Source organism: Poecile atricapillus, chromosome 30 (assembly GCF_030490865.1).
Source record: "Poecile atricapillus isolate bPoeAtr1 chromosome 30, bPoeAtr1.hap1, whole genome shotgun sequence".
Classification (NCBI taxonomy): Eukaryota; Metazoa; Chordata; class Aves; order Passeriformes; family Paridae; genus Poecile; species Poecile atricapillus.
Window position 1 is genome coordinate 192,509 of NC_081278.1, and position 12,962 is coordinate 205,470.

The 12,962-nt window shown below is 64.0% G+C and overlaps 3 protein-coding genes and 2 non-coding genes across 5 annotated transcripts; 4 read left to right on the top strand and 1 right to left on the bottom strand.

The window, feature by feature from the left end:
- The first annotated feature begins 76 nt into the window (after positions 1–76).
- On the top strand, positions 77–2,577 carry RPL13A (ribosomal protein L13a). The gene is made up of 8 exons (XM_058859751.1): positions 77–265; positions 489–561; positions 802–867; positions 1,193–1,294; positions 1,375–1,460; positions 1,709–1,768; positions 2,010–2,132; positions 2,461–2,577. Exons 1-8 carry the CDS (start codon positions 251–253, stop codon positions 2,545–2,547), a joined length of 612 nt encoding a protein of 203 aa, XP_058715734.1. The 5' UTR covers positions 77–250; the 3' UTR covers positions 2,548–2,577.
- LOC131589954 (small nucleolar RNA Z195/SNORD33/SNORD32 family) lies at positions 643–721 on the top strand. The gene has a single exon (XR_009279907.1). It is a non-coding gene; the product is annotated as a small nucleolar RNA Z195/SNORD33/SNORD32 family (small nucleolar RNA).
- Positions 1,565–1,637, top strand: LOC131589955 (small nucleolar RNA SNORD34). The gene has a single exon (XR_009279908.1). It is a non-coding gene; the product is annotated as a small nucleolar RNA SNORD34 (small nucleolar RNA).
- A 7-nt stretch (positions 2,578–2,584) lies between the features above and the next one.
- Positions 2,585–5,981, bottom strand: DHDH (dihydrodiol dehydrogenase). The gene is given in 9 exon segments (XM_058859750.1): positions 2,585–2,832; positions 2,922–3,072; positions 3,521–3,645; positions 4,104–4,154; positions 4,157–4,333; positions 4,336–4,357; positions 4,863–5,026; positions 5,360–5,471; positions 5,714–5,981. Coding segments are annotated over 9 exon segments (1,083 nt in total). The 5' UTR covers positions 5,876–5,981; the 3' UTR covers positions 2,585–2,713.
- Positions 5,982–6,273: 292 nt separating this feature from the next.
- Positions 6,274–12,829, top strand: BCAT2 (branched chain amino acid transaminase 2). Its single transcript, XM_058859754.1, is given in 12 exon segments — positions 6,274–6,664; positions 8,251–8,301; positions 8,402–8,602; positions 9,151–9,261; positions 9,768–9,887; positions 10,370–10,533; positions 10,939–11,081; positions 11,401–11,486; positions 11,811–11,870; positions 11,872–11,952; positions 12,219–12,293; positions 12,658–12,829. Coding segments are annotated over 12 exon segments (1,179 nt in total). The 5' UTR covers positions 6,274–6,616; the 3' UTR covers positions 12,697–12,829.
- The last annotated feature ends 133 nt before the right edge of the window (positions 12,830–12,962 follow it).

A 12,962-nucleotide genomic window follows, 5' to 3' on the forward strand; every position in this document is an offset into this window, starting at 1 on the left:
CCATACTGGAGGGCACTGGGAGGTACTGGGGGGCACCGGAGGCGGTTCTGGACACACTGGGGGACACTGAGGGGATTTCGTTTGGGCCAGGACCCCCCTCCACTTCCGCTCTCGATGGTTCCGCCCGGCACGGCTTCGCTCCGTCTTTGCGTCCTTGCATCACTTCCGCCCCTGCGGTTGCCCCGCCGCCGGGAGGGGCGACCCCGCGGCGCGCAGGGGGCGGGGCCTCTTTGGCGAGCGGGCGGCGGCCATGGCGGAGCCGCGGGTGCGGCGCGGGGGGACCCGGGGCCGCTCGGGGAGGGCTCGGGGGTCCCGGGTGGGCTCCGGAGGGCCCTGGGAAAGGGCTTAGCGGTAGCGGGGCTGCGGGGAACCGCGGGTGGGCGGCGGGAGGGGCGCGGGGTGCGGCCACGTGGAGGCCCCGCGGTGCGGCGTAAGTCCGGTCGGGCCCGGGCGCGGACAGGCCTCACTCCGTGCTCCCGGTGCCGCAGGTTCTGGTGATCGACGGCCGCGGGCACCTCCTGGGCCGGCTGGCAGCGATCGTGGCCAAGCAGGTGCTGCTGGGTGAGTGCGGGGCCCCTTCCCCGGGGTGTGCCGGGAGAACACCGGGAATCCACCGGGAATCCCACGGGATAAGCGCGCCCCCCGCGCCGTGATGAGCCCTTTCGGCTGTCGAGTTTGGCGACAATGAGAGCCGCCTCCATGCACTACCAGCTGAGCGCGGGGGGTGCCGGGGCCCGGCAGGCGGGGGGAGCTGCCCGCTCTCGGCCCGGCCCTGACCCGCCCGGCTCCCGCTTTCCCCAGGCCGCCGCGTGGTCGTGGTTCGCTGCGAGGGCATCAACATCTCCGGGAACTTCTACCGCAACAAACGTGAGCTGGGGGACCCCGGGTTTGGGGGGAAATCCCGGCTTTTGGGGAGGATTCCGGGTCGCGGAGAAGTTGTGGGAAGTTTCCAGAACGTCCCGGGTTCTCCATGTATCCCCGGATCCCCGTTTTGGGAGGATTTAAACCATTTTCTTATTCCTGGTAGTTCCTAGACCCCGTATTTAGGGAATTTATTCTGTTTGACCGTGCCGGTGAATTTCCTAGACCGGTTTTAGGGGGATTTAACCCGTTTTCCCATCCCAGCAAAGTCCCCGAAATTTCCTGAACCTCCGTTTTTGAGCGATTTCGCCTCGTTTTTCCCCTGCCCCAGTGAAATTCCTGGCGTTCCTGAGGAAGAGGATGAACACCAATCCCTCCCGGGGCCCGTTTCACTTCCGAGCCCCCAGCAGGATCTTCTGGCGCACGGTCCGAGGTGAGCGAGGACCCTGCCAAATCCTTCCCCAAACCCCCCCGGAACTGCCCCTGATTCTTCGCTTTTTACCCCAAATCCAGGGATGTTGCCCCACAAGACCAAGCGGGGCCAGGCGGCCCTGGAGCGGCTCAAGGTGTTCGATGGGATCCCCCCGCCCTACGACAAGGTGGGACCCCCAAATTCAGCCCTGAAATTCCCAGATTCCCCTGCTAATGGGAATTGCCCCCTTCAGGATCCCCCCTTGGAACTCCCCAAACTGCCCCTAAAGCCTGGTGTCTATGATGTTACTTTTACCTACATTGTTTGACTACTTCTGAGAAAAACCTCAAGTCCTGAGACACCTGGAGCCCCATAAACCCACCCCAAAACCCCCTGAGGGACCCCAGAAGACCCCAAAATTCCCAAATTTTTCAGCGGAAGCGGATGGTGGTGCCAGCTGCTCTCAAAATCATCCGGCTCAAACCCACGCGCAAGGTGAGCCTGGGGGGCTTTTATGGAACTTTGGGGGGGTTATAGCATTTTAGGGGTGTTTTGTGAGTTTGGGGCGATTTTTAATGAGTGTTACGGGATTTGGCTGGAGTTTTAGGGGTATTTGGGGAAAATCTGTGGTATTCTACGAGCTTCTGGGCGGTTTTATGAAATTTTGGAGGGTTTTGGGAATTTGGGAGGGTTTTATGGGGTCCTGGGGCCCCCCTGATCTTCCAGTGCCCCCCAGTTTGCTGTACTGGGCCGGCTGGCGCATGAGGTGGGCTGGAAGTACCGGGATGTGACGGAAGCACTGGAGGAGAAAAGGAAGGAGAAGGCGAAGCTTCGGTACAACAAAAAGAGGAAGATGATGGTGAGAAAAACGGGGAAAACGTCCCAAAATCCCTTGGCATGGCGGGGGGAAGGACAACAAAAAAGGGGAGGGTCTGGAGCCAGGCAGGAAAAACCCCAGGATTTGGGTGTGGGACTCTCCAAGAAATTCACAGGGAGGAAAAACGGGTTGGGAAAGCTCTAAAACCAGGTAAAAGCCCCAACCCAGGGGGTGAGACCCCAATTCCCGTGGGAATTCAGTGTGTGGGGGGAAATTTGGGATCACTCAATGCCTGGATTTTTTTCCACTTTTTTTTTTTTTTTTTCTTCTGTTTTTTGTTTTGCCCTGGTTTTCCTCTCCCCGTTTCCAGAGCCTGCGGCGCAGGGCCGAGCGCAACGCGGAGAAGAAGGCGGCGCCGTTCACGGCGGTGCTTCGGCAGCACGGGCTCCTGCTGTAATAAACCCAAATGGGACAAACTGGGACAAACTGGGAGCATCTGGGTCTTACTGGGGTCACCTGGGAATGACCAGGGTCAGCTTTTGGAGAGGTTTTCCAGCTTTTATTGAGTCACAGGTGGGTGAGACCGAAGCTGCCACAGTTACCCTGGGGGGTCACTCCAGGGGTCACTCAGGAGGGTCAGTGGTCACTGAGGGTCCCACCCCCACCTGTGCCCGTGCCTCGTCCAGCAGCCGTGCGATGACCTCGCTCTCGGCCAGCGGCATCTCCGGGCTCTCGGTCAGTCCTGGGGGGTACCGGGGGGGTCAGCAGCCCCTGGACACCCCCCAGAGGTTGGGGACATCCCAAACCCTGGGGATTTCTCCCCAGACTCACCCTGCAGCAGGCACTCCCGCACGTGCTGGGCCTCGTAGCGCAGCCCGGTGCTGTGGGGGAAGTTGAGGGGCTCGGCCGGGGGGGGCAGCGGGAAGTGCTCGCGGTGACCCCCCCAGAGCAGCTCGGTGGGGCAGTTCATGTGGCTGGGGAGCTGTGGGGGGCAGAGGGGGCGTCAGGGACGCCTTGGCCCCAAAAACCAAACCCCAGAGTACAAGCCAGGAAAAAGCCCTCCCCAAAACAAACAAAAAAACCCAAATCACCCCAAAGAAAACCCAAACCCTGACAGAGATGGAACAGAATCCTGAAAAATTCAAAACTCAAAACAGCCCCCAAACCATGAGAACCCCAATACCCTCAGAAACACCCACTCCCACAAAAACCCAAAACCAACAAAAATTCTAAAATTAACCCCAAAACAAAACAAATCGAAAAGCCCCAAACCTAAAACAACTCCAAAAAAACCCCAACTCCCACGGTCCCTCACTGAAATCGAGGTTTTCCACCTAAAACTCCCCAAATCCGGGATTTTTAACCCCCTGGCAGCGTTTGGTTCCTCCCGCCCCCCAGATTTCGGGGTCGAGCCCGGTTTTTCGGGTCACCTGAGCCCAGCCCCGCGGCCCCCCCAGCGCCGCCCCCCCCGGCAGCTCCGCGGCCATGGAGAAGGTGAGCGCGGCCAGGGCTCGCCCGGGGAACTCCAGCGTCACCACCACGGACTCGTCCACGCCTGGGAAACGGCGGGAAACGGGAAAAGAGTGGGACAAGGAAAAATGGGAAAAGTGGGAATCAAACGGAGGCGAACAAGACAAAGGGGGAAGGAAAGTGGAAAAATGGGGAGTGACCCCAGTCCCCGCCCACTGCCTCCCAGTCCCCGCCCACTGCCTCCCAGTCCCCGCCCACTGCCTCCCAGTCCCCGCCCAGTCTCCCCCAGTGCCCTCAATCCCCTCCCAGTACCCCCGAATCCCCTCCCAGTGCCCTTCAGCCTCCCCAGTCCCTCCCAGTCCCCCCATTCCCCGCCCAATTCCCTCCCAGTGCCCCTCAATCCCCCCCAGTGCCCCCCAATCCCCTCCCCAATCCCTCCCAGTCCCCCCATTCCCCGCCCAATCCCCTCCCAGTGCCCCCAATGCCTGTCCAGTCCCCCCCAGTCCCCCATTCCCAGTGCCCCCCAGTGCCCCCAGTCCGTACCGGTGGGGTGCAGCACGCCGTGGGCCCGCAGGGCGGTGGGGGGCTTGCCCCCCCCAGCAGGGCCAGTGCCATCTGCAGCCCGTAGCCCCCCAGGTCCAGCAGGACCCCCCCGCCCAGCCCGGGCTCGCGCAGCCGTGGGACCCCCCCGAGCTGGAAGCCGAGCTCCCCCCGCAGCACCAGGGGCGTCCCCAGGGCCCCCCCGGCCGCGAGTGAGCGCAGCCGACGCCAGGCGGGAAAAAGCGGGTCCAGAACCCCTGCGGGGAGAGGGGATGGGCTACTGGGGGCACTGGGGGCACTGGGAATGGGCCATTGGGGTACTGGGGGTACTGGGAATGGGGCATTGGGGTACTGGGGGCACTGGGAGCACTGGGAATGGGCCACTGGGGTACTGGGGGCACTGGGAGCACTGGGAATGGGGCATTGGGGTACTGGGAGCACTGGGAATGGGGCATTGGGGTACTGGGAATGGGGTACTGGGGGCACTGGGAGCACTGGGAATGGTGAACTGGGCAGACTGGGAATGGGGGACTGGGTGTACTGGGAATGGGGGACTGGGAGGGCTGAGATGGCTGGGAATGGGGAGAGGGGGGGCCTGGGAGTCGTGAGAATGAGGAAATGGGAAAGACTGGGTGTACTGGGAGGGATGGGAATAGGGGGAAAGGGCCTGGGAGGACAGGGAGTAGCGGAAATGGGGCAGCGGGGTCACTGGGATGACGGGGAATGGGATCCCCGGGAGCGGGGTCCCGGCTGGGGCCGCACCTCCATCAGGAACACCCCGCGCTCCCGGGCCGTCCGCACCAGCTCCGCGACCTCGTGGGCCCCGAGCGCCATCGGCTTCTCCATTAGCACAGCCCGGCCACGGCGCAGGAACAGCAGCCCCGTGGGCAGGTGAGCGGGGTTCACCACCCCCACGTACACCACGTCTGTGGGGACACCCCACAAACCGCCTCAGAGCACTCCCAAAACAAACCTGACCCCAAAACAAAAACCAAAATCCCCCCAGAAAACAAAAAAAACCTCCGACCTCAAAGTGCCCCACGGTTTGTCTCCCCCACATACATCACGTCTGAAGGGGACATCCCAAAAGTACCCCAACCCCAAAAAAAACCCATCAGAAAACCCCAAACCACCCCTGGCCCCAAAAAACCACATCAGGGAGCAACAAAAATACTCAGGAGGCCCCCAAAACACCCCCAGAATTCCTTCAGGACATCCCAAGCCCCTGTAGGATCCCCCAAACCCTTGCAGGGTCTCACCAACTTCAGGATCCTCAGCCAGCTCCTCATAGGATCCGTAGGCTCGGGGCACCCCAAAACGCCGGGCAAAGGCCTGGGCGCGCCCCAAATCCCGGGCGGCCACGGCCACCACCTGCGGAGGGGACAGCCAGGGGTCGTGGCCACCCCAGAATCCTGGGGTCACCCCAAAAGTGCCCCGGATTTCCGGGACTGAAGGGGAATCCCAAGGTCGGGGGCATCTGGCCTACCCAGGCAATGGGATTACGCAACGGGGGGACACGCCCAGGTTTTTTGGGGTCGCACCCAGGTTCTGGGGGGCTCCCAGGGATTTTGGGGGGGGGTCCCCTCCCTCCACCAAGGGCCCCGCGGTGTCACCGTGTGCTCCGTGGCGGGCAGGGTCTTCAGGGCCACCGCGAAGTCGTGGCTGATGGCCCCGGCCGAGCAGATGCCCCAGCGGGTGGGGCCGGGGGGCGGCCCGGGCTGGGCTTTGGGGGCCTCCGGGGCGGGACACGGCTCCGGTTCCCTCTCCCGATCCATCTCCCGGTCCCGGTCCCGGTCCCGGTCCCGATCCGCGCCCGAACCTGCCGGGGCACGAACGGGGCCGCGCCCGCCCCACCCCCACGCGTGGGAAGCTCCCCGCGCCCCTCCCCCCTCCCACGCGCGGGTGGGGGAGGGGTGGGAGGCCCTCCGAAAGGGGGGGGGAGGGGGGGAGCGGCCCCTGAGACCCCTCGAAAGGAGAGGGGGATTTGGGGGCTCCGGGGGTCCCTGGTGGTCGGGGAATTTCGGGGATTTTGGGGGGATTTGGGGGTCCCGGGAGCCTCTGGATTTCCGGAATTTTGGGGGGATTTCGGGGTTCCCGGATTTCGGGGGTTTCGGGGGTTTCGGGGGTCCCGGGATCCCCTCCGGGGCGTTTCATTCACGGGACGGCGGCGGGGGCGGGGCCTCCTCCCCACACGTGCTGGGGCCCCGCCCCCTGCGCGCGGAGCCGCGCTCCCATTGGTCAGAGGCCGCGGGGAGGCGTCACCAGTATGCAAATGAGCGGCGCGAGAAGCAGATTTTATTGGCGGCTTGGGGGCGTGACTTTTGTGGGGCGGGGCCCGCTCGCGGCCCGGCGCGCGGCGATTGGCTGCGGGCGGGGGCGGGGTGGATCGCCGCATTCCTATTGGCCGGAAGCGCGGGCGGGACACGGCGGCGTGTTTCTATTGGCCGAGCGGCGGCGGGCGGCACGGGCCGGCACATTGCCATTGGCGGAGAGCGGGAGGGGCGGGGCCTGGAGCGATGGCGGCGGCGGCGCTGCGGTCCCGGGGCGGCGGAGCGGTGAGAGGGGTGGGGAACCAGTTCCACCAGTGCTCCCTCCCAGGGCTCCCGGTCACCCCTCCCGGTGTCCCCAGTGACCCCTCGGGGCTCCCAGTGCCACCGGTGCCACCCCACAGGGACACCACTGACCCCTCCCAGTGCTTCCAGTAACTCCTCCCAGTGTCCTCTCGGTGCTCCCAGTGCTCCCAGTCCCCTCCCAGGCCCTACTGGAGCCCCACCCAGGATTCCCAGATCCCCCCTGGACCTGCCCAGTCCCACTCGGGCTCTACTGGAGTTCACCCCAGTGCTCCCAGTGCCTCCCAGTGCCTGTCCCAGTGCCCCCAACCCCTCCCAGTGACCACCCCAATCGCTCGCAATGCCCGTCCCGGTGCTCCCAGTGCCTCCCAGTGCCCCCCAACCCCTCCCAGTGCCTGTCCCAGTTCCTCCCAATTCCTCCCAGTCCTCCCAGTGCCCGTCCCGGTGCTCCCAGTGCCTCCCAGTTCCTCCCAGAGCCCCCCAACCCCTCCCAGTGCCCGTCCCAGTGCTCCCAGTGTCCTCCCATTGCCTCCCAGTGCCTTCCCAGTGTCCTCCCAATTCCTCACAGTCCTCCCAGTGCCTCCCAGTGCTCCCAATGCCCGTCCCGGTGCTCCCAGTGCCTCCCAGTGCCTCCCAGTGACTGTCCCAGTTCCTCCCAATTCCTCACAGTCCTCCCAGTGCCCGTCCCGGTGCTCCCAGTGCCTCCCAGTGCCCCCCAGCCCCTCCCAGTGACTGTCCCAGTTCCTCCCAATTCCTCACAGTCCTCCCAGTGCCCCCCAACCCCTCCCAGTCCCCATCCCAGTGCCCCCCATTCCCTCCCAGTGCCCCCCAGTTCCTCCCAGCGCCCCCGGTCCATTCCCAGTCGCTCCCAGTGCTCCCAGTCCCGCGCGTCTCCCGCGATGGCGGCGGGGGGGGGTCAAAGTCCGGCCGGGGGGGGCGGGAGAGGGGCAGGGCCTGGAACCTTCCCCCAGTGCCCCGCCTTCCCCTCTGCCGGCAAACTGGGGCAGAACTGGTTAAACTGGGGCAGAACTGGTTAAACTGGGATAAAATGTGAAAAACTGGGGTAAAATGGGCCAAACTGGGGCCAAACTGGGGTAAAATGTGAAAAACTGGGGTAAAATGGGCCAAACTGGGGCCAAACTGGGGTAAAACCGGTCAAACTGGGATAAAACTGGTCAAACTGGGGTAAAATGTGAAAAACTGGAGTAAAATGGGCCAAACTGGGGCCAAACTGGGGTGAAACTGGGGTTAAACTGGGGTTAAACTGGGGTAAAATGGGCCACACTGGGGTAAAACCGATCAAACTGGGGTAAAATGGGGCAAACTGGGGTAAAATGGGCCAAACTGGGGTCAAACTGGGGTAAAATGGACCAAACTGGGGTAACATGGGCCAAACTGGGGCAAAACCGGTCAAACTGGGGTAAAAGTGGTTAAACTGGGGTAAAATGGGGCAAACTGGGGTAAAACTGGGGTTAAACTGGGGTAAAATGGGGCAAACTGGGGCCAAACTGGGGTAAAACTGGTTAAACTGGGGTAAAATGGGGCAGACTGGGGTAAAATGGGCGTTGGTGTCCCCCCAGGTCCTGGCGACGCTGCTGCGGCCCCGGCGTGGCTACAACAGCACCTTCCGGGTGAGCGGGGGGCCGGGACCCCCAAAAGCGCCCCGAAACCCCCCAGATCCAGCCCCCAAACCCCGCCGGGCCCCCCCAAATGACGCCAAGCCCTCGCCAGGCCTCGGAGCTGGAGCTGCAGCGCTCGGGGGCCCCCGGCACCCCCCCGGCCCCCCAGGAGCTGGTGTTCGGGAAGGTTTTCACCGACCACATGCTGATGGTGGAGTGGAGCCGGGACCGGGGCTGGGGGCGCCCCAAAATCCGCCCCTTCCAGGAGCTGCGGCTGCACCCGGCCTCGTCTGCCCTGCACTACGCTGTGGAGGTCAGGGGAGACAAAAACACCCCGAAAACAGCCCAAAAATCACCCTAAAATTACCCCAAATCACCCCGAACGTGGCCCTACGCCATGGAGGTCAGGGGAGCCAAAACCACTTCAGAATAGCCCTAAAAATCACCCCAAACTTGGGACCACACCGTGGAAATCAGGGGAACAAAAAACACCCTGGGATCACCACAAAAATCCCCCAAACTCATCCCAGAAATCACCCAAAATAACCCCAACCCTGGCACTATGCCACGGAGGTCAGGGGGGCCAAAAACACTCTAAAAACATCCCAGAATCACTCCAAAAATCACCCCAAATTACCCCAAACCCTGCACCATGCCATGGAGGCCAGCAGGACCCCAAAAACACCCCTGGGAGCCCAAAAATCAGCCTAAAACCCCCTTGGGACCCCCTCAAATCACTCCAGGACTCCTGGGACCCTCTGAAAACCCCCTGGTAGCCCCCTAAAGCTCCCCAAATCCCTTCTAAACCTCCTGGGACCCCCCAAAATCCTCCCCAAACTCCCGGGACTCCCCTCTCTGCAGCTCTTCGAGGGTCTCAAGGCTTTTCGGGGTGATGACGACAAAATTCGGCTTTTCCGCCCCGACCTGAACATGGAGAGGATGCAGAGATCAGCCCGCAGGGTCTGCCTGCCCGTGAGTGGGGTGTCCCCCCGAAGAATCCCAAGATAACCCCAAAACCCCCTCAAAATTACCGCTAAAATTATCCCAAAATAACCCCAAGTCCACCCCCAATAACCCCCAAAATTACCCCTTAACTCCCCCAGAATAACCCCAAAAATCCTCCCCTGGGGGTCTCTCTGCCCGTTGAGTGGGATGTCTCCTCCCCAAAAAAAATCCCAAAATAACCCCAAAACACCCTCAAAAAACCCTCAAAAAACCCTGAGATGCCCCAAATCCCCCACCAAATAACCCCAAAACCACTTTAAAGTAACAGCCCTGAGACTCCCCCAAAATCCTCCTCAATAAAAGACCCCATCCCAGCCCCTCCCGGTGCCATTTTTTTCCCGAAAAGTGCTGGGTTTTGCCTGAAAAGTGCGGGGTTTTTTCCTCCCAACCCCTCCCGGTGCCCCCGCCCAGCTCCCTCCCAGCGCTCCCAGTGCTCCCAGTGCTCCCAGTGCTCCCAGTCCCCGTTCCCGCAGGAATTCGACGGGCGGGAGCTGCTGGAGTGCATCCGGGCGCTGGTGCGGCTGGAGGGGCGCTGGGTGCCCCGGGACCCCCAGAGCAGCCTCTACATCCGACCCACCTTCATCGGCACCGAGGTGGGCGGGGGGCTGCGGCTCCTGGGGGCGTTTGGGGAGGGTTGGAGGGGTTTGGGGAGGGTTGGAGGGGATTGGGGAGGGTTGGAGGGGGTTTGGGGAGGGTTGGAGGGGGTTTGGGGAGGGTTGGAGGGGGTTTGGGGAGGGTTGGAGGGGGTTTGGGGAGGGTTGGAGGGGGTTTGGGGAGGGTTGGAGGGGTTTGGGGAGGGTTGGAGGGGGTTTGGGGAGGGTTGGAGGGGGTTTGGGGAGGTTACTGGGGGCTCCGGTGGGATTTGGGGGGTGCTGGGGGGGTCGGGGGAGAGGTTCCAGGGGGGATTTGGGGTATCGTGGGGGGTTTATTTGGGGTTTGGGAGGGATCTAAAGGGTCGTGGAGGGGTTTGGGGTGGTTTGGGGAAGATTCTTGGGGTCCTGGGAGGGGGCTTGGAGGGTCCTGGGGGATTTGGGGGTTCCGGAGCGGGGTCCCTGACCCGTTCCCCCCCTCGCAGCCCACGCTGGGGGTCGCGCCCCCCGGGCGGGCGCTGCTGTTCGTGGTGCTGTGCCCGGTGGGTCCCTATTTCCCGGGGGGGGCCTTCACCCCCATCCGGCTCCTGGCTGACCCCCGGCACGTGCGGGCCTGGCCGGGGGGCGCCGGACACTGCAAACTGGGCGGGTGAGTGACCGCTGGGGAGTGACCACTGGGGAGTGACCAGCGGGGAGTGACCGCTGGGGAGTGACCGCTGGGGAGTGACCGCTGGGGAGTGACCAGCGGGGGGGTGACCAGCGGGGAGTGACCGACGGGGAGTGACTGACGGGGAGTGACCACCGGGGAGTGACCAGCGGGGGGGTGACAACCGGGGAGTGACCGCTGGAGAGTGACCACTGGGGAGTGACCGCTGGGGAGTGACGGCCGGGTGGGATTTGGGAGGGTTTGGGGAAGATTTGGGGGGTCCTGGGGCGGTCCCACCCTTGGTGTTTTTGCAGATTTTCCTGGGGGGAGCCGCGGGGGTTGTGGGGTTTCCTGAGGGGGTGTGTTTGGGATTTTTGGGGGTGTCCCAAGCTGCCCCCACCCCTCCAGGAATTACGGGCCATGCCTGGAGCTGCAGGAGGAGGCGCGGGCCCGCGGGTGTCACCAGGTGCTGTGGCTCTACGGCCCCGAGTGCCACCTGACCGAGGTGGGCACCATGAACCTCTTCGTCTTCTGGGAGCGCCCGGACGGGGGTACGGGGGGTCCGGGGGGGTCCCGGGGGTCCTGGGGGGGTCCCGGGGGGGTTCGGGGTGCCGGGAGGGGCTGGGACGCGATGGGGACGGGAGGTGACCAAGCTTCCCCCAGGGTTTTGGGGGGTCCTGGGGGGATTTGGGAAGGGTCAGGAGATGCCAGGGTGGGATTGGAGGGTTTTGGGGGGGTGCTGCGGGGGTCGGGAGGTCCTGGAGGGTCCTGGGCACGGGGTTCGGGGGAGTTTTAAGGGGGCGGGGGGTTCTGGACTGGTCTGGGGGTCCCGGGCGAGGGTCGGGGGGTGACCGACCCTGTCTCCCCCAGGGGTGGAGCTGGTGACCCCCCCCCTGGACGGGCTGATCCTGCCCGGGGTGACCCGGCAGAGCTTCCTGGAGCTGGCCCGGCAGTGGGTACGGAGGATTTGGGGGTACTTGGGGGGTTTGGGGGGCTCCAGCGAGGATTTGGGGAGGGTTTCAGGAGGCCTGGGGAGGATTTGGGGGGTCGGGGGGTATTTGAGAGGATTTGGGAGAGATTCGGGAAATTCTGTGGGGGTCCAGAGAGGATTTGGGGGATTTTTGGCGGGTCCAGAGTGGATTTGGGAACAGTTTGGGGAGGATTTGGGGCGGTTTGGGAGGTCTCTAAGTCAGATCCGTGGCCATTGGTGAAGTCCGGGGGGTGGTGGGGACAGGGGGACATCGGGACTGCCCCCGACGCCCCCGAATGTGCCCCCCCAGGGTGAGTTCGAGGTGCGCGAGGCCCCCCTGCCCATGGACAGCGTTTTGGGGGCGCTGCGGGGGGGGGCGGCTGCGGGAGATGTTTGGGGCCGGCACCGCCTGCGTCGTCTCTCCCGTGGGGGAGATCCTGTACCAGGACAAGGTTTGGGGGTCCGGGGGGGTCCCCAGGGTCTGGGGGGAGGGGTTTTGGGGGGGGCTTGGGGAGTTATGGGGCTTGGGGGAATTTTTGAGGGGGTCCTGTGAAGGTTTTTGGGGAGGTTTTGGGGTCTTGGAGGGGTTTGGGGAGGGGGGTTCTGGGGTCCTGGGGGGGTGGTTCTGGGATGGAATTTGGGGGGGAATTTGGGGGTCCCAGGGGGAACGTTTTGGCGTCTCGGTGACCCCCACTCTGTGTCCCCCTGGCCCCAAAAGCTGCACCCGGTGCCCACCATGGAGAACGGCCCCAAAGTGGCCAGGAGGTTCCTGCAGGAGCTCAGCGACATCCAGGTGACATTTGGGGAGGGGGTCCCCATCCCGGGGGGGGGGCCTGGGGCTGGGGCAGCCCCGTGTCGGGGAGGGGCGCAGAGGAGGAAATTTGGGGGAAATGGGAGGGAAATTGGGGGAAAGTGGGGGGGAACAGGAAAGGGAGGGAGGGTCCGGGGGGGATTTGGGGGTGGGGGGGAGCGCGATGCTGGGGGAGTATCCTGGGTTTGGGGGGAGTCCTGAGTTTGGGGAGGGTCCGGGTTGGGGTGGGGGGGTCACAGGAGAGAAAAATCTGGGGGAAATTGTGGGGAAAATGGGAAAGGGAAGGGAAAAATGAGAGAGGAGTCATGGGGGATGACCCCCGCCCCTTTGTGTCCCCCCCCCACAGTACGGCCGCGTCCCCAGCCCATGGGCCCAGCCCGTGTGACCCCCCCGAGACGGGGCCGAGACCCCCCCAAAAACCAGCACCGGAGCCTCGGGGGGGTCACGGGACCCCCCGCAAAATACACCAAAAATGGGGAGGGGCACAGAACTTCCCCTCCCCCCCTTCAATCCCTCTCGGGGGGTCCCAAATCCCCCCCAAACACTCCAGACCCTTTTGGGGGGGGGGTCTCAAATCCCCACCCCACAACACTCCAGCCCCTCCCCAGCTCAGCTCCTCCCCCCCGTGCAATACTCTGAGCTGACCCCTCC